The sequence below is a fragment of the Sus scrofa genome, chromosome 17, assembly GCF_054392235.1.
Source record: "Sus scrofa isolate SSC_HxYL_T2T_F1_AM1 chromosome 17, Sscrofa_HxYL_maternal_Yorkshire_Landrace_v2.0, whole genome shotgun sequence".
In the NCBI taxonomy this organism is placed as follows: Eukaryota; Metazoa; Chordata; class Mammalia; order Artiodactyla; family Suidae; genus Sus; species Sus scrofa.
In genome coordinates this window covers 43,242,628-43,267,086 of record NC_139399.1, presented here as the reverse complement: position 1 = coordinate 43,267,086, position 24,459 = coordinate 43,242,628, and the positions used below count along the sequence as shown (strand labels likewise).

The 24,459-nt window shown below is 49.5% G+C and overlaps 1 protein-coding gene across 2 annotated transcripts in view; it reads right to left on the bottom strand.

Moving 5' to 3' along the window:
- The window catches only part of TTLL9 (tubulin tyrosine ligase like 9), a 49,900-nt gene that overhangs the window by 16,504 nt on the left and 8,937 nt on the right, over positions 1-24,459 (bottom strand). The window contains exons 3-10 of one of the 2 annotated variants that reach the window (XR_014832046.1): positions 21,974-22,066; positions 19,198-19,309; positions 18,048-18,233; positions 6,436-6,504; positions 5,473-5,547; positions 3,833-3,923; positions 2,233-2,273; positions 194-1,397 (exon numbers count right to left, since the gene is read on the bottom strand). Coding sequence is in view for 1 of the 2 variants with exons in the window: in XM_003483936.5 (XP_003483984.3) it covers positions 1,310-1,397; positions 2,233-2,273; positions 3,833-3,923; positions 5,473-5,547; positions 6,436-6,504; positions 18,048-18,233; positions 19,198-19,309; positions 21,974-22,066 (755 nt within the window). In the remaining variant the exon portion in view is untranslated. The remainder of the gene's footprint in view (positions 1-193; positions 1,398-2,232; positions 2,274-3,832; positions 3,924-5,472; positions 5,548-6,435; positions 6,505-18,047; positions 18,234-19,197; positions 19,310-21,973; positions 22,067-24,459) is intronic. The other variant, XM_003483936.5, reaches the window with a different exon arrangement.

Here is a 24,459-nt window from a genome sequence, read left to right as displayed (position 1 = left end):
TCGTTCTGCTGATTTATCTCCTAAATATTTCTGGATTGTCTACCCCTTTTCCTCTAATGCTCAGATCTAAAAGCCGAGAACAATTTTTTTTTTTTTTTTTTTTTGTCTTTTTAAGGCCGCATCCATGGCATACAGAAGTTCCCAGGCTTGGGGTCGAAACGGAGCTGCAGCTGCTGGCCTATATCACAGCCACATCAATGCCTGATCAGAGCTGCGTCTGCAACCCTTACCACAGCTCATGGCAACACCTGATCCTTAACCCACTGAACAAGGCCAAGGATCGAACCTGCATCCTCATGGATACTAGTCAGGTTTGTTACCACTGAGCCATGATGGGAACTCCTAAAAGTCAAAAACAATTTTTGAGGTGTATATTTTAACCAGATAATACATTCACATGGTACAGGTCACAGTGTGGCTGGGGGAGGGATGGACTGGGGCTTTGAGATTGGCATGTGCACACTGAGGTATATGGAATGACTGGCCAACGGGGACCTGCTCTATAGCACAGAGAACTCTACCCAATATTCTGTGATAATCTATGTGGAAAAAGAATCTGAAAGAGAGTGGGTGGGTGTCCATGTATAACTGACTGACTCACTTTGATGTAGAGCAGAAATTGTCACAACCTCATAAATCAACTACACTTCAATAAAATGTTAAAAGTAAAAAAATTAAAATATATATTAGGAATATATCCTTCCCACCCCATTCCCCACCCACCCATTTCTCCCCCAAAGGCAAATTCTATCTCCAGAAGGGAATTACTAGGTCAGAGGACCTATGCATTTGTCTTTTGATAGGCATCTGCCAGATTGCCTCCTAAGTGGCTGTACCAGCTCACACTCCACCAGCAAGGTATGCAATCCCTTGGCCTTGCCAATATAGTGTGTTATCAACTTTTTAATATCTGCCAATTTGCTTGGTATAAAGGCCATTGTATTCAAGGGAATGAGTGAGTCAATGACTAGGCACATAAAAGGATGCGAACATTCTCCAAAGAGGCTCAAAGAGTCCAATCCTATGAACATGGATCAATGTGAAATGATCATCAAGCAGAGAAGCTTGGGGTGGAGTTGCTCTGAGCAGAGCAGAGATGCTCCCTCGGATCACTGGGGGATTTGCCCCCACCCAGGACTGAAAGGGACCAGGTCTGCTGTGATCACAGCTGTATCTCCTGTGGCCAGACCAGAGCTGGGCCCTCAGCAAACATCTATGGAATGAATGAGTTCTCTCTGAACCAGCCAGGGGACATGCTGGGGCAGGCTGCACGGGGGATGCTGGGGGTGGGGAGCGGCTCCCAGGATACACTGGTCGTCGATGCTGTTCAGTGTGAAGCGGGTGTTGGAGAATCGGGCGAAGCCATCCCGGTATAACCAGGCCCGCAGCGGGATGTACTGGGTGGAGGCGGGAATGGAGAGAAAAGGGTAGGAGGCTCACTACCGGCACTTTCGCACCTCCGAGCTTTTGCACCTGCTCTTCCCCAACTGGAATGCTCTGCCTTCTTTCCCACATCAAGCAGCCTTCAAGAATCTGCTCAAACTTCAGCTTCCTTTGATTGATCTCCAGGGGGTGGGGATGGGGGCGAGGAGATGCTGAAGGGGACAAAATTCATCGGCCTCTTCATCTGCCCGCTCAGGGTGTGTGCGTGTTTCCCATCAGACGGAAAGCTCCAGGAGGGCAGGGGCCGAGCCCGTCCCAGACAGCCCCATATCCTGTATCCAGCATAGGTTTTGCGCCAGGAAGGTTTAAGTGTTGGTCGAATGCATGGTTGGAGGGAGTATAGCAATTTCTTGGCTGAGAGTAGGCCGTCTGGATCTGAATCCCAGCTCTGCCCCTCCCCAGCTGTGTGAGCTCAGGCAAGTCACTCAACCCCTCTGATCTGTCTTCTCATCTATAAAATGAGGCTAATCAAAGAACCCTGGTTATTAGGAGGACTGAATGAGATAAAACCTGCTGAATTCTGGACCTGGTACTTAGTAGGCGCTCAATAAATGCTGGCTGTGCTCATCATGGATGACTGAATGAATAAGGAAGGAAGGCAGAGGGACAATTCAGATTCTGGGGCCTCGAGATGGCAAAGCTTGAGTCTATTTACCCAACCCCAGACTCTCCCAGGTAGGTAAAACCAAACAACTAACACAGGTGCCCTCAGAATGGCTTCTGCCCCCATCCCTGGTCCAGCTGCCCCTTCCCCACCGCTGGAGGAGGGGGCCTGTCTTGGTCACTCACCGACATCACCAGCACGTAGACACGCAGGTCAAACTTCCGGCCTGTCAGCCAAGAAAAGAATGAATCAGTGTAACAAATGTTGATTGTGTTGCCGGCACTGTACTAGGTTTGGGAGATCGAGCAGTAGACAGGCAGACGTGAAACCCAATAAAACCACAGGAAGCCTCGGGTGGGAGGAGCTGAGTGAGCAGAGGCCCCAAGGGGGAGAAAGAGCTGGTCCAATGGCAGAGCAGGAGACCATGCCAGTGAGGTCGGCAGGGGCCAGGTCAGGTGCAATTTGGGGATTTTGTTCTACCAACCATGGAAAGCTACTGAAGGGTGTCTGATCCCTCTGGCGACTGTGTTTGCAGTGGAGTGGAGGGGACCAGAACAGCGGGCATCAGTGAGGAAGCTGGCACGGTTGTCCCAGAGGGAGAGGACAGTGGCCAGAACTGGGATGGAAAGGACCAGGCAGATGCAGGAGCTGCGTGGGAGCTTGATGAAGAACCGGATGGGGGAGGGGGAAAGAGGGCGGACCCAGAACAGTCTCCCGCTGCCAGCTCAGCTGCCAGGGCTGGAGGGGCTGTGTCCCCAGGTGAGGAGGCTGGGGGATGCGCCAGTTGGTGCGGAAAAGACAAGGGCTGGACGTTAGTCCTGTTGGATTCAAGTTACTGAGGGCAGCCTGAGAGGGCGTGTCACAGGCTTGGGGCATCAGGGTCTGGGTGCCGCGGGACAAGGTCTCAGCTGAAGACAAAAAGCTGGGAGACACTGGATCTGGATCGTGTTCCAAGCCATGAGAAAGGAGGGGCTCACTGGGAGAAGAGACCCAAGGACTGCCCCCGGGGAAGGACATTGCCCCAGGAGGTGACTGGAGGCAAGTGATCTTGAAGCTATTCCTTGAGGGCCCTTCAGAGCGTGGGGCCCCTCTCAGACAAGACCCTCCCGAGTCACGCCCCTCCTCCCTTGCGGCCTGCAGTGTCTGTACCTCTCAGCCCCGTGCAGGAACCGCAGAGGTAGAGACAGCCTGGGGAAATCCAGGAAGGCTTCGTGGAGGAGGCTGGTTCCACCTCAGGCCCTTGGCCCTTGCAGCATCCTCTCCCTCCAAATCTACCCACAGGTGACTCCTAGTTGAAATTCAGGTTCAGCCCACCCAAGTCACCTCCACAGAGAGGCCCTCCCTCAGGTTCCGCCTGATTGACTTCATAACACCCCCACACACACCCGCTCCCCGCTGTGTGGAACCATCTCGCTTTGTTTCCAGTTTACTGCCGTCTGCTCCTCTGGGGTGTGAGAGAGCAGGGTGGGCAGCCAGCACTGAGGACGGTGGTTGGCATGAGTAGGTTCTTTAAGTGTTTTTTAGATAAACGCGTGCAGGAGTTGGTTCTTACAGAAGGAAGAGGATTTTAGTGAACCAGGAAGGGAGAGGGAAGGCCATGCTGGGCAGAGGAATCCCTGGGGGCAATGGCTAGAAGGTGTGGGCATGCAGGATGGAGCGCCACCATCTTTTCACCCCTTCACACCCCATGTCAGGCTGAGCCCACGATGGGCTGCTAATTGAGGTTTGTTGATTGACCAACTGACCGTTCTGTGGAAGGGCAGGGAGCAGAGACGGCCATCGTACCTCCTATCAGGTAGGGATTTTCGATGTAACGCTGAGCTACATAGTTCTCCACTGGAATTTCATCTTTCTGATCTTCAGAGCTTCTTGTGTCCTAGTTGTGATAATAATTGTTGTTAACATTTTTGAGCATTTCCTGTGTATGAGGCATTGTGGTAGGCACCCTACTTGAGGTCCTTAAATCAACCCTGTCAAGAAAGTACTATTGCTGAAGTCAGCCATATAATGAGACACCAACATCCAATGCTTCCACTGACATGTGGAATCTGAAAAAAGGACAGACTGAACTTCTTTGCAGAACAGATGCTGACTCACAGGCATTGAAAAGCTTATGGTCTCTAGAGGAGACAGTTTGGGGGTGGGGGGATGTGCCTGGGCTGTGGGATAGAAATCCTGTAAAATCAGATTGTTATGATCATTATACAACTACAGATGTGATAAATTCATTTGCGTAATAAAAAATTTTAGAAAAAAGAAAGTACTATTGTTTCCCCCATTTTACAAATAAGAAACTAAAGCACAGAGAGAGGGAGTAACTTGCCCAAGGTCACACAGCCAATCAGTAATATAACTGGAGAGTGGACCTATAAGGGCTAGAACTTGGGCATTTAACCTCTAGATCTGTGTTGCCCAAAAGGGCAGCCACTGGCCACATGTGACTATATATATTTATATTTAAATTGATTAAAAGGAAGTGACGTTACATGAGATGACATGGATAAACCTTGAAGGCTTCATGCTAAGTGAAATAAACCAGACATAAAAAGACAAAAATTATATGATTCCACTTATTTGAGGTATCTACAGTAGTGAAATTCATAGAAACAGAAAGCAGAAGGGTGGTTGCCAGGGGCTGGGGCAGGGGGGCAGAAAGAGGTTAGCGTTTCATGGATACGGGTGTCAGTTGGGAAAGATGAAAAAGTTTTGGAGGATGGACGGTGGTAATTGTTGCACAAAGCTAGGAAGGTACTTAATGCCATTGAATTGGACACTTAACTATGGTTACGCTTGCAAATTCTATGTATACTTTACCACAATAGAAAAGGAAATAAATGAAAAATTCAGTCTTTTAGTCACACTAGCCTCATTTCAATGTCCGACATCAACATGTCGCTAGGGGTCAAGGCATCGGAGACCACAGGTGTGTGACATTTCACCAGTGTAGAAAGTTCCACCGGTCAGGGCTGCCTGGAGCACCACCCAGGCCCCCAAGCACATTCCTTTCCTTTCTCTACCTGCTAATCCTTTGCAAACCAGCCCAGCTCAGGAAGACAGCCATGTTCCTTCTCTGTCTCTGTCTCTGTCTCTGTCTCTGTCTCTGTCTCTGTCTCTGTCTCTCTCTCTCTCTCTCACACACACACACACACACACACACAGTACCTCGCCACCTGCGAAGCTCTTCCCCACCCATCGTCTCCTTCCCAGTAACCTTGCGAAGAAATCAAGACCCAAAGGCAAATGTCGCACACTTGGTGAGGTCACCCACCAGCCAGTGGCCGTGAGCACTGGAACTCAGGGCTTCCGGGCTCAAGCACAGAATTTTCTACACCTACCATCACCCCACCCTCAAGCGGCTTCAGGATGAAGGCAGGATCAAAGGTCTTCTCTTTCTGGGACTCAGATCATCCCCCATCTATACTCACGTGGCTGCCAGAGGGGTTGATGGCGCTCCGGGAGGGCTGGGCCTCCAAGCTGGTGAGCTTCTTCCCAGCGGTGCCCTGACAGTTTCAAGGGAGGAACAGGGGACACATGGCAGAGAGAGGAGATTCCTTTATTAAGCACCTGTGAGCTGCTGGTGCAACAGGTGCTGGTGGAGTATGAGTTCTGCCATCCTGCTCCTCACACCCACCTGGCACCATGATCATCTCTAAGGCTCAGAGGGGTTCGGCAGTTTCCCCACGACCATACAGCTGCGGAGTGGCAGAAGCAGGATGGGAGCGGGGATTTCTACTGAGCCTGTTCTTGGGACAAGAGTGGGTTTGGGGGAGGGAGGGAAGGAGCTGCTTCAGGCTCAGTTGAGGACCTAGAGGAAGACTTAGCCAAACTCTGCAGCCAGGTGAGCAGGAGGCCCCGGAAAAGAACGACTACTATTCTCTTTGGCACATTAACTCACTGCATCCTCAGGGGTACTATTACTGTCCCATTTATGAAGTCACAAAGAGGTGAAATGACTTGCCCAAGGTCACACACTTATTAAGTGGCAAAGTCAGGGGTTTTTTTTGTTTTGTTTTTGTTTTTTGTCTTTTTAGGGCCACACCTGCAGCATATGGAAGTTCCCAGGGTAGGGGTTGAAGCTACAGCTGCCAGTCTACACCACAGCCACAGTGGCACAGGATCCAAGCTGCGTCTGCGACCTACACCACAGCTTGTGGCAACAATGGATCCTTAACCCACTGAGCGAGCGAGGCCAGGGATTGAACCTGCAACCTCATGGATACCAGTCGGGTTCTTAATCTGCTGAGCCACAATGGGAACTCCAAAGTCAGGGGTTTTGGGTCCAGAGACCTTTGCACATGGGCAGGCCTGTGGGCAGAGTTCTCTGCCAACTTCTGGTCCCTGAAAGGGCAAAGGCAGGCTTGGGGAAGAGGTGGGAGAGACGGGCTCACCTTTCTCCAGTCCATGATGTCCTTAAGCCTCCGGAAAAGGAAAATGCCCTTCCCCTGCGACCGGGCTACCTGGGGTGGGGGGTGAGGGCAGAAAGGTTGGCTCTCAGCTCTGTGTGATTCCCCGTTGGGCCCTGGGCTGGGGCCCCTCCCCAGCATTTCTCTGTCTCCATCTCCCCCATGGGCCCCCAGCTCTCCCTGGAGGAATGGCCTAGCCCAGCCCTGGAGGGGCTGGGATGGCAAAGGTGCTATAAGCCTGGTGGGAGGGAGAGAGGGAAGTGAGGAGGAAAGTGAGAGACGAACTTGGCTCATGAAGGCACACAATTGCATGAATAATACAAAGGGGCAGACAATTAAAAAACCATTTCTAACAGTCCTGGGAACATATCATCCAATTCTTTTTTTGGAAATCAATTTGCCTTCCTAATTAGATTTTACTTCAGCTAATACCGAAATCAGTCTGCCTTTACTGAATCCCAGCATGGATAATTCAAAGCTTCATGGAGTCGAGGGGCTAGAGGAAGCTTTAATATCATGCAGAGCAGCCAGAAACCCAGGCATTGCTCCCTCGGGGACATCATTCTGCACTGATCACCCGCTGGCCTTGCATATTCATGGTGCCAGAGGGCTCACTGCCCTCCCTCCCCCACCCCGACAGCCGACTCCCGTGCAGATTAGCTCTATTAAGCAGTCATCCAAAAGGTATATATTAGGTGCCTATTGTGTGCTTAGCTTCATGCTATACCAGGAACCCAGACCTCATGGAGCTTCCACAGCCTAACCTGTGTTGAGCTAAAATCTGCCTGCCTGATTCTGGCCTGTAGGGCCTCCTAGAACAAATCTGATTCCTGGGCTCCAGAACGGCCCTTTTGTTATCCACAAGCACTGAACAGCTCCCCTGAGTCATCTTTTCTCCAGCATAAAGGCACCCAGCCTGTGCAAACTCGTCTCTCCCTCTCATCGCCTCTGAGCATGGCCTGGCTGGTCAAAGCGAGGCTTTCTGCACAACATGAGGCAGGTGGAGCCATCAGGCAGGGCTATACAGGTTGTCCACTGCCAGAAGGACTCCCAGTCCTGGGCGCGGTGGGAACTGAAACCCGGCCCTCCTCTGCCCGCTCGCGCACTCTGGTTCAGGGTGGCGTGTGCCCAGAAGATGGGGTGCCCAGAAGACTGGAGCACTGGCAGTGGTACAGGGGCAGCCACACGTACACGGCTGTTTTGGACAGCAACTACTCAGTGTGCATCAAGGGCTTTCAACAGTGCACAGACCCTTCATGAGAGAAGAGAGATGACCCAGTGTCAGCAATGAAGCGGCACTGACTCCATTACATTTCAGGAAACACACATGAAAACCCCAATATGATAGCACTGCACACTCCCTGGGAATGGCTACAGTTAAAGGCAGACACTACCAAGTGTTGGTGAGGATGTGGAGGAACTGGAACCTTCACGCACTGCATTGTGTGGAGCAGCCTCTACTCAAGCTGAGCTTAGGCACCACTGTGACCTAGTAATTCCTTTCCGAGGTCACAGAAACACATGAACATGGGCACCCACGACATGGATGGGAACACCCAAGCAGCAGGATTCATAGTAGCTCCAACCTCGAAACCCTCCAATGGATAAATATTCTCTCAATGGAATAGTATACAGCAGTGATTATTAACAGTTTCTAATTACCCACCTCAGGATGGATGAATCATATGAACCTAATGTTAAGAGAGACCTGATGTAGCTGTACTGCAGGATTCCAATTATATAAAGTCCAAAAATAGAAGGAAGCTACGCCGTTGGTAACTGGGGCTAGGGCACTGGAAGGGTACTGTGTGTAATCTTGGGTGCTGGTGTTCGCTTTGTGAACGTTCTTCAAGCTGTACCCTTAAAATCAGAGCCGTTTCTGTTTTATCAAACTTAAAAATTTTAGGTTCTTGAAGAACAAACTTGTGGCTGCCAAGGGGGAGGGGGAGAGGGGGGATGGACTAGGATTTGGGGGTTAATAGATGCAAACCATTGCCTTTGGAATGGATAAGCAATGAGGTCCTGCTGTAGCCCTGGGCTCTAGTCACTTATGATGGAGCATGACGGAGGATAATGGGAGACAAAGACTGTACATATGTACATATGTATGTGTGACTGTACATATGTACATATGTACATATGTATGTGTGACTGTACATATGTATGTGTCACTTTGCTGTACAGATGAAAATTGACAGAACACTGTAAACCAGCTATGATGGGGAAAAAAATCACTTAAAAATTAAAAAAATAAAATTTTAAGTTCATATCTTTCAATGGAGACTTCTGTTGGTTGACTTCCCTGTAGCCACTCCACTGCCTTTTCTTCCTGGCTGGCAAAGCCCACCTCTCAGGATGTGGAGGCTGGAAAGACCAGATACTTGTTTTCCCAGCCTCCCTTGCAACTAATGGAAACCACGTTACCTGTTTTGGCCAATGAGACCTAAGGAGATATCTTCCAGGGGCTTCAAGGAAAGAATTTCATCCTTGTTAAAAATTTTAAGGTTGGGGAGTCCCTGTTGTGCCTCAGAGGGTTAAGAACATGTCATAGTGTCTGTGAGGATTCAGATTCAATCCCTGGCCTCTCTCAGTGGGTTAAGGATCAGGTGTTGCTGCAACTGAAGCACAAGTTGCAGAAGTGGCTTGATGTTGCTCTGGCTGTGATGTAGACCAGCAACTGCAGCTCCGATTTAACCCCTAGCCTGGGAACTTTCACATGCTGCAGGTGCAGCTGTTAAAAAAAAAAAATAGGGTTGGGGAGAGATTGAGGGGTCAGGGGAAAGAGAGAGAAAAATGCCTGCCCCTCGTTTGAATGCTACGTCTGAGGAGGTGACACTTGCAACTACTGTGGCCATCTCACATTGGTAAGGTGACAGGTTTGACGACAGAAAGCCAACACATTGAGGGTGCAGAGGGGACAGAGAAGAAGCCTGGCCTTTTTTTTTCTTTTTAACTGCACCCATGGCATGCAGAAGTTCTTGGGCCAGGGATCAAACCCACGCCACAGCAGTGACCCGAGCTGCAGCAGTGACAACACCGGATCCTTAACCTGATGAGCCACAAGAAAATTCCCAAGCCTGAGCCTTTAATGGCACCATGGAGCACATCCCCAAACCCACAGCTGCCTACCTCCAGCTTTTTGTTTCTAGGATAATGAAAAGCTTTTATTGTTTAAAGTCTTGTTAGTCACTGACATGCCTGTTCTGGGAGATGCACTCTTAAGGAAATAATCCTCAAGAGTGGAAAATAAACTTCCTGCTTAGTGACATATCAGAGTTGTTAAGACTGGAAATCACCTACCATCTGGCTCTGGCAGACTGTCATTTCCAAGCGCAGTCTCAACCCAGTCCCGTATGTTTTCCATGGCCTTGCTACCCCTCACCTTCTGCCAAGAGTTCGAGTCACTGACCCTTCCCCTTGAATCTGGGTGAGGCTTTAGGACTGTCTCGAGGAATCGTGTACAGCAGAAGTGATGCTGTGTGAATTTCAATGCTGGATCATCAAAGGCAATACAGCTTCCACGCAGCTTTCTCTTTGGGGATGGTCACCCTTGGAACCCAGCCACCATGCTGTGAGGAAGCTCAGGTCACATGGAGAGGCCCACGTGGAGGGCAGCTGAGCCTTCCAGCCCTCAACCCTGGCTGAGCTCCCAGCCAACAGCCAGCACCAACTTGCCAGCAGAGCTATAGCCAGCCAGCTTGGCAGCAAATCAATCCTCCAGCCTTTGGTAAAGCCTCCCTGGTAGATGCTGGGGCAACAATGAGCCTCCCCTGTCAAGTGCCACCCAAGCTGGAGGCTTATGAGGCAAATAAATAAGAGATGGTTGTCATTTCAAGTCCCTGAGTTTCAGGACATAGCTACAGAAACAAAACTTTAGGGGATGGTTCCTAATAATGGTAATATTAGCAGCTAACACTTCTCAACTATTTCCTATGTACCAAGCACACATGCCTCATTAAAGCTTAAAAAAGGATTTGCACACATTGCCTCATTAAAGCTTAAAAAAAAAAAACCCTGTGGCGTTCCCATTGTGGCTTGGCAGATTAAGAAACTGACATAGTGTCCTTGAGGATGCAGGTTCGATCCCTGGCCTTGCTCAGGTTAAGGATCTGATGTTGCTGCAAGCTGCATAGGTTGCAGATGTGGCTTGGATCCAGAGTCACCATGGCTGTGGTGTAAACCGCAGCTGCAGCTCTGATTCATCCTCTATCCTGGGAACTTCTATATGCTGCACATACAGCCTTAAAAAAGGAAGAAAGAAAAAAAAAAAAAACCCTGTATGAAGGCATTATTTATTATTATTATTATTATTTTGTCTCTTTAGGGCCACACCTGTAGCATATGAAAGTTTCTAGGCTAGGGATCCAGTCGGAGCTGCAGCTTCGGTTTACACCACAGCCACAGCAATGTGGGATCTAAGCCTCATCTGTGACCTACACCAGAGCTCATGGCAACTCCGGATCCCTAACCCACTGAGCAAGGCTAGGAATTGAACCTGCATCCTTCTGGATACTAGTCAGGTTTGATACCGCTGAGCCACCACAGGAGGAACTCCCTGAAGGCATTAATTTTATCCCCACTTTGCAGCCAAAGAAACCAAGGAACAGAGAGATCAAGCACTCTGCTCAAAGTTACCCAGCCAGTAATCAGGTGACAAATCCAGTTTGGTTAAATCTGTGTTTCACAAGCTTGGGGCTCCTAGCTCCTGCAAAGCACCAGGGAAATGCACACAATCACGTGATCAACATGGTGTTTATCTCTGGGAGCATCGATCTTACTTGATAATTCAGGAGGAAAATTTTTTATATTATTTTTATTAAAAGATCCGTTATTGATCAGAAAACAATATGAGTGGATTATTCAAATGAACCACACGTTCATTTTGCACCACCCATGGCCACTCACAGCCCTCGACCCCTTGCCTTGCCCAGGGGGGGCATTCTTTATGGGGCATTCACTGGATGCAGCAGATGTGGTTGGTGGTCTCCCCCCAGCAACCATTCCCGTTTTTCCCTGCCAATGGAACCCCACCTGGGTCTCCTCTTCCCAGTGACCTGGCCCTCTGGGGACGTCTGAGCACTCACAGTGGTCTGATGGCCCTGCCATGTGATGAGTTCAGGCCTGAGCCAGCAGGAAGCCAGGGGAAATCCGCAGCAGGGACTTCTGGGAATTTGTGTGTCTTCCACAAAAGGGCCATAAGATTGGAGTATTCCCTTATTCCTGTGGCAGGTGGAGATGTGAGAGGTGAACCAGAGCTGCAGCAGCCTCGTTGTGACTAAGAGGAACGGTCAGCCCAGTGTGCTGGGAATTGATGATGCTGCTGAGCTGCCCAGTGAAGCATCCCTGGAGTCGACTTTCATCATCAAAGGAAAGTCCCTGGGGTCTGTACACTTGGATGAGAAAACATTTTTCATCTTTATTTTCATTAACCCCTGACCAGATTTTCGCATTTCCTTCCATTAAGAATGCAGGCGAGAAATTTTAATAATCTTACCCATGCCTGTGACTTTGCTCTCCAAAGACATCACAGTTATTTTCATATCACATTACAACTGTTACTGATCTCTAACTCCAAATACTGTTTATACTCATTCTGACCTTGAAATGATGGTAACTATTGGGCCTGCTGTTAGACTTCTCTTTAATTGTTAATGAAAAGCACATATATTCCTACGGCATAAAGAATGTTTTAATAGTCTGCGGTGACTGTGAGAAAGCACCCGCAGGGCTCTAACTGCAGGAGAGTGGCTGACAGAGTGCCAGCTGCTGCGGCTGAAAACCAGCCCTGCTTGCCAGGCCAATGACAGGGACACGAAGGCTGACCCCCTCCTGACAGCGAGGGGGTTGGGAGGCCTCTGCCTGGCCTCGATGATCTTCCCTTGGGCCTCACGGCCAGTTAGAACCTTCCACCCACACTTCCTGCCCGCTCTCCCTCACCAGGGTGCCACTTGGTGGTGAGACGGCTCCCCCAGCCTCCTCCCAGCTCCCTCCTGCTTGCCTCGGGGAAATAACTCTGGCCCTGGTGAGTCTTGTCTTGGCATCTGTCTCTCAGAGGACTCAGGCTAACAGTTCGTAACTGTTTTTCAACCTAGTTGCTTTCTTTCTTTCTTTTTTTCCCCGCTTTTTAGGGCTGTATTCCCGGCATATGGAGGTTCCCAGGCTAGGGATCAAATCGGAGTTACAGCTGCAGGCCTAGGGCACAGCCACAGCAATGTGGGATCTGAGCCACGTCTGTGATCTACACCATTGCTCCTAGAAACGCTGGATCCCCAACCCACTGAGAGAGGCCAGGGATCAAACCCACAGCCTCCTGGATCCTAGTTGGGTTCATTAAATGCTGAGCCACAAAGGAAACTCCAACCTAGTTGCTTCCTTATATAATCTAACATACTTTATTTTATGCTTTGAAAAACAGTATTCTGGGGAGTTCTCTGCTGTGGTGCAATGGGATCAGCCATGTCTTGGGAGTGCCGGGACACAGGTTTGATCCCCAGCTGGGTGCAGTGGGTTAAGGATCTGGTATTGCCGCAGCTGTGGCTTAGGATGCAGCTGCGGCTCCAGTCTGATCCCTGGCCTGGGAACTCCACATGCCACGGGGCAGCCAAAAGGGAAAAAACAAGAAAAACAAATTCCCAAAAACCCCACTATTCTGTGATGGGGTCCCCACATTTCACCGGATGCCAAAGAGGCACGAGAAGAGTTCAGAGCCCTTGCCTTCCTGTTTGCGCTACTGTGAGTTGGGTTTTCTGTTACCTGCTTTCCAAAACACCCCAGTTCTTAAGAGATTTCAAGTGATAAGGTGTGAGAAGCTGGGGTTGGGGTAACCTGGTATACGAGAAGGTTAAACCTTGGCACTTCCTGTCCTGCAGTTTGGACAGAGGCTCCCAAAGCCCAGAACAGCCCATGGTTCCCAGGAAGCTCACAGCCCTGGGTGAAGTGTGACAGCAGCTCTGCAGTCACACAGAGAGACCGACAGACAAGCCAGGACCCCGGGAGCCCAGCAAGGGAGGCTGGAGAAGCAAGCATGGTCCTAGGAGCTGGGTCCCGTCCAATTCCCTGCCAATCCAGAGCGCCTGGGCTGGTGGCAGGGCAGCACACTGAGATGGAAGAAAAAGTTTGGATTGAGGCGATGTTTACACTAGTCTGGTGGTGTGGGAAGAGAGGTCCCTTTAGGGTGGCACGAAGGGGATGACACTGCTTGCTCCCTTCTGAGTCCAACTCCACTCCCTCTTTCCAGAACTGTTTTGCTGCCACCGAAGAGGAAGGGGCAGGTGTGGCAGGCCCTGGGGAATCATGCGGAGAGGACATCTGAGGGAAACCTGAAGATTATCGTACTAAGTGAGGTTGGTCGGACAGTAAAAAAAAAAAACAAAAAAAACACCATGTGATATCACTTGTATGTGGACTCTTTTAGATACAAATGAACTTGCTGCAGAACAGAAATAGACTCATAGGCTTTGAAAACAAATTTATAGTCCCCAAAGGGGACAGGTGGAGGGAAGGAGGGATGGACTAGGGGGTTTGGGCCCGGCATGTGCACACTATCATATATGGAAAGGCTGGCCGACAGGGACCTGCTGTAGAGCACAGAGAACGCTGCCCAACATTCTGTGATCATTTATATGGGAAAAGAATCGGAGAAAGAGGTTTGTGTGTATTTAACTGAATCACTTTGTTGCACAGCAGAAATGATCACAACATTGTAAACCAATTACGCTGCAATAAAAATTTTAAAAACGAAGGGAAAAAAAAGACATCTGAGGGAAAAGGCAGGCCAGTGGCTGCCTCAGCTGGCCCCGCCGTGGCAATTATGTGAAAACCCTTGTGTGTGGCTGGACAAGGACCGACTGGGTCACAAAGACAGGCCCTGTGGGAAAGCAGAGGGATTTGGAGGGCTTTTCCCTCCATTTTCAAAGTTTAGGGCAACATCCTATTTTTTAACATTTCCCCACACCAAGAGGAATGCAAACAACAGGACTCCAGAACTAACGATTGAGCCCAGTGGGTCTCAGAGTGTGGTACCCAGACTAGCAGCATCCTCGTGACCCCTGGTATGATGGTCCATTTTATGTGTCAACTTGGCTGGTCAGAAGTGCCCAGTCATTTGGTCAAACACTCATCTAGTTGCTGCTGTGAAGGTATTTTATAAATAAATGTGATTAACATGAGTAAACTTCAAGTAAAGGGAATCACTCTGGAGGAGGTAGGTGAGCTTCAGCCAATCAGGTGAGGGCTTAAGAGCAAACACTGAGGTTTCTGGAAAAAGAAACAATCCTGCCTGAAGACTGTAAAAGGGGAAGCCTGCCTGAGTTTTCTGCCCCCACAGATTTCAGACTTGCCAGTCCCCTCGAAATCACAGGAGCCAATTCCTTACACACACACACACACACACACACACACACACACACACCCCCTAATGGTTCTAGTTCCCTGGACAGCCCTGATGGCTACATCTGGGAATTTGTTAGAAATGCAGATTCTCAGGCCCCACACGACTGCATCTGATCTCTGGGGGTGGGTGCTTGAAGGCCTCCAGAAAATTCTCAGGTTTGAGAATTACTCCTCTCTAGTCTCACTCCTCAAAGTGTTGTCCGTGGACCAGCCCCAAAGGCGTCACCGGGAGCTGGTTAGACAGGCAGACGCTCAGGCTCCACCCAGACCTGCTGAATCAGGCTCCGAATTCTAACCTGCTCCCTGAGGATTTGTGAGTGCATTCAAATTGGAAAGCCTGAGCCCATGCTTCCTAGGGGCAGGAGGAAGAGATGGTGTTGCCCGGACTCTCGGAAATACCAATAAAAAGGGTCAGTCATTGGGCACCTAAATGCCAAGCCCTTTACACAGGGTGTGTAATTCATGAACACAACGTGTACACATTTTTTTTTCCTTTTTGGGGCCGTGCCTACACCATACGGAAGTTCCCAGGCTAGGGGTCGAATCGGAGCTGCAGCCACAGCAACGCAGGATCTGAGCCGTGTCTGCAACCTACACCACAGCTCACGGCATCACCGGATCCTTAACCCACTGAGCAAGGCTAGGGATTGAACTTGCATCCTCATGGATACTAGTCCCTTGAGCCAAGTCAGGAACTCCACAATGTGTATAAATCCACTGAATTCTCTCACAACCCTGTGTGGTAGGTATGCCTGTAAATGTCATTTGACGGATGAGGAAATGGAGTGAGAGGAGTTGAGTAACCTGTTGAGGGTCATGCAGCTTGTAAGTGGCGGATCACCCACACCCCGCACAGGGCGCCTCAGGGATTCAGGAGTGAAAACGCTAATACAAGCACGCGCACGCACTCACACACAGGCACACACACACACACACACACAGAGCCAAGATTCCTCCTCCTAATTACAGCTGTCATTGTGTCTGCCGCTAACAAAGGCCGGGGGCTGGGAAAGGAACAACTTAATATGCAATTGCTTGTTCTCAATTAGCACAAATTACCACTTGTCTGAGAAGAGGATGCTGGGAGCTGGAATCCGCCCTGGGTTGCCCTGTTTGTCTGCCTAACCCCCTTCAGAGCCCATCCCATTGGCTTCCTGCCTTCCCGGGAAGGGGACATAAGCCTTCCAGCAGGCCTCGTGGGGTGACATCAGGAGGCCTGGATAAACCCCGGCTCGGTCCCCTTTGGGAGCATCCATTGTTTTCCATGAGTTCCCTCCTCCACACACTTGTGTTTTGACTAAATCAGCCAACACTGGTGGGTCTCCAGCTCCACAGAGGAGCTGCTCCCACCCTCACCAACCTTCCTGGGGCCCAGCACGTTCCCAAGCCTGGAAACTACTAGGGGCTTTGATGCCATTCAGGGCTATGGTGGTGTTGTAAGAGACTGGCCCTGGCATGAGGCAGGACTAAGGGATTGGCAGGTGCTCTGCCACTCTTGCCCCTCCACTTAGTTTCTTTCTTTCTTTCTTTCTTTCTTTTGCTTTTTTAGGGCTGTGCTCATGGCATATGGAGCATATGGAGGTTCTCAGGCTAGGGGTCAAATCAAGGCCAGGGTTTGAACCCACATTCTCGTGAATACTAGTCAGAGTCATTTCTGCTGAGCCACGACAGGGCCAGGAACTCCCTCCATTCAGTTTCTTGATGGCCCAAGGGCTCTCTCCAGATGCAAGGCCTTCGTGCATGCAGTTCCCTCTTCCTGGAATGCTCTTCCCTATCTCTGCCCTTCTTCAGGCCACCTCCTCTGCCTCCTTCAGGTCGAAGCTCAGTACTAATTCTTGTAACAACAATTATCATTCATTGCTATACCGTAACTCATTTAGTCACACAACATTATCCCCTAGGTCCTGCAGTTACTCTCACTTTGCAGATGGGGAAACGGGGGCCCAGAGAAGTTAAGTAATCTGCCTGAGGTCACCCAGCTAATACGTGGTACAGCTAACATTTGACCAAGGGGTTTGACCTCAGAGCCACTCTCTCACTTCTGTAGAGAAGACTGCTCACAGGCTGGGGGAAATCCTCTTGGTGTTTCCTCTGCTGACACCACTCTCCGTGTTAACACTCGGCACAGCGGTGACCACACATGTATCCTCTGCACCTTGTCTGCCCTGGAGGAGGGCAGAGACCCATGTCTGACTTGCTGAGAGCTATAGCCCCGCCATCTAGTTCTGTGCCTGGCACATGGCAAGTGCTCAGTAAGTATTTGGGGGATACTCAAATAAATAGGTCTCAGGCTCCTCATCTTTAAAATGGGGCTGGTAGGAGTTCCCGTTGTGGCACAACGGAAACAAATCTGATGAGTATCCATGAGGATGCAGGTTTGATCCCTGGCCTTGCTCAGTGGGTTAAGGATCGGGCGTTGCTGTGAGCTGTGGTGTAGGTCGAAGACACAGCCCAGACCTGGCATTGCTGCAGCTCTGATTTGACCCTTAGCCTGGGAACCTCCATATGCCACCAGTGTGGCCCTAAAAGACAAAAATAAATAAAATATAAAATAAAATAAAATAAAATGGAACTGTTAATACCTCCTCCCAAGGACCATTATGAGAACTGTAAAAACTTCCCACGGCCTGGCCATTGTTTTCATTCATAGCAAAAAGAGAGGCTCTGGAGTTCTCGTCATGGCTCAGGGGGTTAAGAACCGGACTACTATCCATGAGGATGTGGGTGTGATCCCTGGCCTCACTCAGTGGGTTAAGGATCCGGCATTGCTGTGAGCTGTGGTGTAGGTCGCAGACATGGCTCAGATCCTGCGTTGCTATGGCTTTGGTGGAGACCAGCAGCCACAGCTCCAGTGCAACCCCCAACCCCAGGAACTTCCATATGCCATGGGTGTGGCCCTAAAAAGAAAAAAGAGAGAGAGAGAGAGGCTCTGGATTCCCTTCCTTGGTGTCCTGAGGATCACTTGTTTATCTAGTGAACATTTTTGAGCACCTCCTATGTACCAGCAGTCATAGGTGCTGGGTTCACACACTGCAGAGAAGAGGAGATGATGTCAGCACTTTAGGGAAAGGCAGATGGTGCATCTAAGCCTGAATTCCCAGGCAGAGTCCTGTCCTGAGATGTGCGAGAGGAGGAGCCCTGCTCTGGGGCCCGGGACATCCCCCCGCCACGCCCCCCCCCCCCCGCCCCCCGCACCGGGCACTCACAGGCTTCATGATCCAGGTGATTCCCGGGTTTTTGCGAAACTCCTCTACAAACAGGTGATACTCGCATGGCATCTCAAAGGTTTTGGGGAAGAAGTCACACTTGGCTGCCTCCAGCTTTCCTGCCTCACGTTCCAGCTGTTTCCGGAACCGCTTCAGGTTCTTTACCATGTAGTTCTTGCGGGTCAGCTGGGAGGCACAAAGGGCAGGCAGGCTGTTGGCATGCGTGACCACTGCCTTGCTCCACCTCCAACCCCAACCATCCCACTGGCTGCATCCCCTGCAACCTCCATTCTTTGTACGGTAAGAGTGACAGTAACTTGGACTGAGAGCCTGCTATTCAGTAATTATCCCCACATTACAGGTGAGGAAACTGAGGCAAGGCAATGTTGTCGGTTGCCCGGAGCTATCCAGCCTACAGGAGGCACAGCCAGCATTTGATTCAGGCCTGTCTGACTTCAAAGTCCTTGTTTCTAACTGCTAAGCCGTGCTAATCTTTTTTCTTTGGTGGAGGGTGGGGCGTGAAGGACCAAAAAAATAGCTTCACTGCTTTGCCAGGCAAAGGAGGCCACAGCTGGCTAATGCCCTAAAGACGCTGTCCTCCCTTGGGAGAGATTAGGAAGTGGTTTTATAGTTTGGAGTGGAAAATAGGGCCACAGATAAGGATCAGGGTAGATGCAAGCTTGTATTCTTCAAAGCTGGTGTTTAATGGTCCCGGGACTGGTCCTGGTGGCCCGCCTCCTTTCTGCACTAAACTATTAAAATCTCCCACCACTGGCCTCTCCAGCCCCATCTTTGTGGTCTGACTCCTCCCAGACCTCCCTCCCGCCTCCAGGCTCCAAACAGGTCCACCTGCCTCACCCCGATATCCCATAATCCCTCAAACATCCTGCTCCTTCCGCCTTTGCACCCGAAACCGGCCAGCCCACGACCTCAACCCCCAGCCCAAGATGGCCTGTTCCTTAGGCCTTAGATCCTTACCCCCTGGCCCCCTGGCCTTATTCAGCTCATCATGTATCTAGGTCACATATACCCCACCTGGCCTGACCCCCAAATTCCCTTACACTTTTCCATGCTGGTTTGTACCCCCAAACCAGCACCTACTTGCGGCTACACCCAGTCCCCTTGTCCCCCTCCCCTGCTCCCAGCTCACCTCGTAGTGGTTTCGGAAGTGGCTGATCCGCACATGCTCATCCATGTAGGTGTGGTCGAAGTTCTCCCGGAGCCAGCTGACGTCACACCAGTAGAAATCCCACTCCCCTTCACTGGGGGCCGGGGTGGGACAAAAGTCATGCCCTGAGACCCTCAGCATGCTGGGGGGGGGGCGGGGTCTGCCTCCCCCTCCCACCTGCCCCTAAGGTGCAGCTGAGAGGGAAGCAGCAGGGTGCCCATCAGGAGTCTCAAGGAAGTGTCCCTGGGCCACCTACTGCTCACAATGTGCTTTGTGACGCTGGAGTGAAAACTACAGAAATGTGCCTATAAAAATCCAGCTGCTGGCTTCCTTTGAACGATTGGCAGATCTGACCATCCTGAGCCCAGATGCCTCCCAGCACCCACCACCTTAGGGCACAGCCTGTCCAGATCACAGTCCCTACCATGTATGGCCTGTGACGATTGGCCAACTCTGGAAGCATCCACGTAGGCACCCCAGAGCCCACATTACTGAGCAATGGAATTAGGTAACTTTATAAACTTTCCCCAGTTTAAAAAGCCCCCCTCTCACTGAATCCTCAGAGCAGCTCCCGAAGTGACTAACATCATGCCTGGAGCCCTAAGACAGCGACAGCCTTGCTCACGGAGGAACCAGCAGCCTCAGGATTCACACCCAAGCCTGCACGACTCCAAATTCAGACCCTGTCCTTCACCATCAGGCCATAGAGCGGGACAGGAAACCAGACCAATCTACCAAATCCAGACACCACAGAGCTGTGGTGCACAGAAGAGGTGCTTGAAAAAGGCGTGACAGGGGAGCTCTCATTGTGGCTCAGCAGGCTAAGAACCTGACATAGTGTTGGGTTTGGTCCCTGGCTTTGCTCAGTGGGTTAAGGATCTGGTCTTGCTGAAAAGCTGTGGCATAGGCTGCAGATGCAGCTCGGGTCCCACATTGCCATTGCCGTGGCTACGGTGTAGGCTGGCAGGTGCAACTGCTGATTCGATCCCTAGCCCAGGAACTTCCATATGCCGCAGGTGCAGCCATAGTAGCTGCCATCATCAGCATCATCATCTCTGTAATATGCCCCAAAGCATCCAAGAAAGGACCCTGCCATCTTAAATGACCCGTGCTACAGCTTGCCATCAAGAGCCAATTCCTAATTTTTCTTGTGGGACGATTTATTCAAACTCTGTCTCCCCTGCTAGGCTCCAGCACCAGGCAGCAGGCATCATGGATTCAAGGAACTCATTTGTTCCTTCATTTACTGAGAGGCTGCTGGGACAGGGAGGATGAGCCTGGGACTCACAGACAGCCAGACGAGGTGCAAACTCTAGCTCAAGTCCTTACTAGGTGAATGACCTCCAACACGGTATTGTGTGTATGTGTGTGTGTGTGTCTTTTTAGGGCCAGACCCGCAGCATAAGGAAGTTCCCAGACTAGGGGTTGAATCATAGCTACAGCGGCCAGCCACAGCAATGCCAGATCCAAGCCATGTCTGTGACCTCACTACAGCAACTCCGGATCCTCAACCCACTGAGCGAGGCCAGGGATCAAACCTGTGTCCTCATGGATACTAGTCAGGTTCGTTTCTGCTGAGCCACAACGGGAACTCTCAACATGGTTTTTCTTTTTGTTTTTTTCACTTAGTGTGTCCAGTTTTTGCATCAGGAAAATGGGGAGGATAATAGCACCTACTGGAAGGTTTTCTGGAATGATTTAAAGAGGTCATGCTTGTAAATTGCTGAAGAGTGTCTAGCAGGCTTAGCTATTGTCAGGTAACAAATACTGACTGAGCAGCATGGCAGGGCAGCTGGTTGCCCTTAGCCCTCATACCTCTGCTCGCTCTGTAACAGAATCTCCAGTGTTTCCCCAGGAAAAATATAGTCTACATTTTCCAGAATAAAGACAACATTTTCCTAGATTCTCTTGCAGCTAGATATGGCCACAGGGCTAAGTTTTAGCCAATGAATGTGAGGGACTTCTGGGTTGTGTCTTTCGAAGGTAGGACATACTTTTTCTTGTCTCCTTCCTACCTCCTGCTGCTTGGAATGTGGATGCAAGGCTGGAGCTCCACTTCAGACCATGAGGACGAGGGCCTTACTCAAAGGAGAGCAGAGTGGAAAGATGGAAGCAGATGGGTACCACGTTTCCATATCATCTCTAAGCCTCCTATAACTGGACTCCAGTGGGAGGGATAAATAAACTTCTAGCCTGTTGAAGCCTCTTTGATTTTGGGTCTTTGTTACAAGCTTCCAAATCTTAACCCTAGCATTAGCACCTACCGTGTGCCAGGGATGGCATGCCTGCTCATTTCAGTATTCCCAGAACCCAACATGGGAAAGGAAAGGCTTAGGGGTCATATAACTTGTTCAAAGTCAAAGAACTAGTAAGTAGCGAGGACCTGCCATCACCGGATTTATCCAGCAGGTCTGTGACAGCTGCGTAGAGAGCTATAGGACCCTGGCTGTGGAAGAGTCAAACTGAACTGAGTTTGAATTCTACTCTGACACTCACATGCTATGTGACCTTAAACGACTGACTTAATATCTCTGAACATAATTATATCTTGCTGGATGGTTGTAAGGCTTAAATAAGACAAAGATGGCATTCAGCAATGCACCTGACACATTGTGAATGCTAAATAAATGTTGGCCCCTCTCACAGTCAGACCGAGACAAGTCCCTGTGGCCACCAAGGGAACTGGGAGAAAAACAAAGGGTGAGCAAGACCTGTGAGACAAAGGGAAGGAGAGATGAGGCTTGGGGGTGTGTCTTACTCCTTCACTTCCACCCATCCTGGCCTGTTGCGAAGGACGTCCATGAGAGTATTCATGAGAGTGGTCTTGAACCGGATTGATGCTCTCTGCTCTCTGCAAGACAAGGCAACAGAACGCTTGCTCAGAATCAACTCTTTTCCTAGGATGGTCCAGAGTAAAAAGAGAAAGGAAGAAAGGTCAAGTCGCATACCTGGAAATGCCAAAATCTAGAATTACTGAATTTCAGAATTTAGCATCACAGCATGAAACCCTTAAAATAATCAAATTGAGAACTACAGAATCTTTGAATCATTGAAAATAATAGCAACCATTTTCTTCATTGCCTCCTATGTGCAGACATGGTCTGGTTGCTTTACATAGGCCATGGCTAATCCTTAAATGTAAGTGCTTGCAAATCTCCCTTTCTGTCACTCATTTGAGAAGACGGAGTGGATATACTTTTCCATCTCCCTCCTACTAGTCCAACTAAAACCCCAAACATAAGAAGACCACGAAGGAGTTCCCGTTGTGGCAGAGCAGAAATGAATCCGACTAGTAACCATGAGGTTGCTGGTTTGATCCCTGGCCTCGCTCAGTGGGTTAAGGATCTGGTGTTGCTGTGAGCTGTGGTGCAGGTCGCAGACGCAGCTCAGATCCCGCATTGCCATGGCTGCGGCGTAGGCCGGCAGCTGTAGCTCTGATTCAATCCCTAGCCTGGGAACTTCCATGTGCCACAGGTGCAGCCCTAAAAAGACAAAAAACAAAAACAACAAAACAAAACAAAACAAAAAAACCCAACCACATTTGAAGAACATATAAAGAACACAGGAAGAAATCAAGGATGTCCACTCTCACTACTCTTATTCAAGACAGAACTAGAAGTTCTAGCCAGTGCAATCAGGCAAGAAAGGGATACAGATCAGATAGGAAGAAAGAAAACTGTCTCTTTTTGCAGATGACTATGTAAAAATTCCTAGAGAATCAAAAAAACAACTCACAAACTAAAAGGTGAGTTCAGTGAGATTATAGGATATAAAGAAACCATACCAAATGCAATTACATTTCTATATATTATCAATGAACACATAAACACTAAAATTAAAATGCAATTTATAATTACATTTATTTTATTTTATTTTATTTTAATTGTCTTCTTAGGGCTACACCTGTGGCATATGGAAGTTCCCAGGCTAGGGGTCAAATTGGAGCTGGCCGACACCATAGCCATAGCAACGCTAGATCTAAGCTGTGTCTGCAACCTATACAGCAGCTCATGACAACACCAGATCCTTTAACCCACTGAGTGGGGTCAGGGGTCGAAGCTGCCTCCTCATGGATACTAGTTGGGTTTGTTACCACTGAGCCACCATGGGAACACCTACAATTACTTTTTATTTTTATTTATTTTTTTTTTTTGTCTTTTTTTGTTGTTGTTGTTGTTGCTATCTCTTGGGCCGCTCCCGCGGCATATGGAGGTTCCCAGGCTAGGGGTTGAATTGGAGCTGTAGCCACCAGCCTACGCCAGAGCCACAGCAACGCGGGATCCGAGCCGCGTCTGCAACCTACACCACAGCTCACGGCAACGCCGGATCGTTAACCCACTGAGCAAGGGCAGGGACCGAACCCGCGACCTCATGGTTCCTAGTCGGATTCGTTAACCACTGCGCCACGACGGGAACTCCTACAATTACTTTTTAAAAGAGGAATAATTAGGAGCAAATCTAACAACACAAGTGCAGGATTTAGGTACTGGAAACTACAAAATGCAAATGCAAAAAATCAAAGAAAATCTAGATAAACTGAGAATCCTACCATGTCGATGGAATGAAAGACACTGCAGAGTAGAGATGTCAATTCTCCTCGCATTGGTGTGCAGATTTAATGTGATTCTTGGGATCAAAATCCTAGTAAGGTTTTTTGGAAGATATAAATAATTCCAAAATGTATATGGAAAGGCAAAGATATTAGAACTAGAATATCTGAAATGATTTTGAAAAAAATAAAATCCAACCAATTTCAAAACATCATGTAGCGTTGCCATGAGCTGTGGTGTAGGTTGCAGACGTGGCTCGCATCCCGCATTGCTGTGGCTCTGGCGTAGGCTGGCGGCTACAGCTCCGATTCGACCCCTAGCCCGGGAACCTCCATATGCCGCAGGAGTGGCGGAAGAAATGGAAAAAAAAAAAAGGCCAAAAAAAAAAGAAAAAAACATCTTGTAGCTACAGTAATCAAGACTGTGTGGTATTGGCAGAGAGACATAGACCAAAGGAACAGAACAAAGAACCAAGAGATAGACCCACACAAATATGTCCAACTGAATTTTGACAAATGAACAAAAGCAATTCAATGGAGGAAGAATAGCCTTTTCAATAAATAGTGCTGGAGCAATTGGGTATGCATGTGCAAAAAATGAACCTAGGCTTAAACCTCATATTTTATACAAGAACTCACTCAAAATAGGAGTTCCCATTGCGGCTCGGCAGTACCGAACCTGACTAGTATCCATG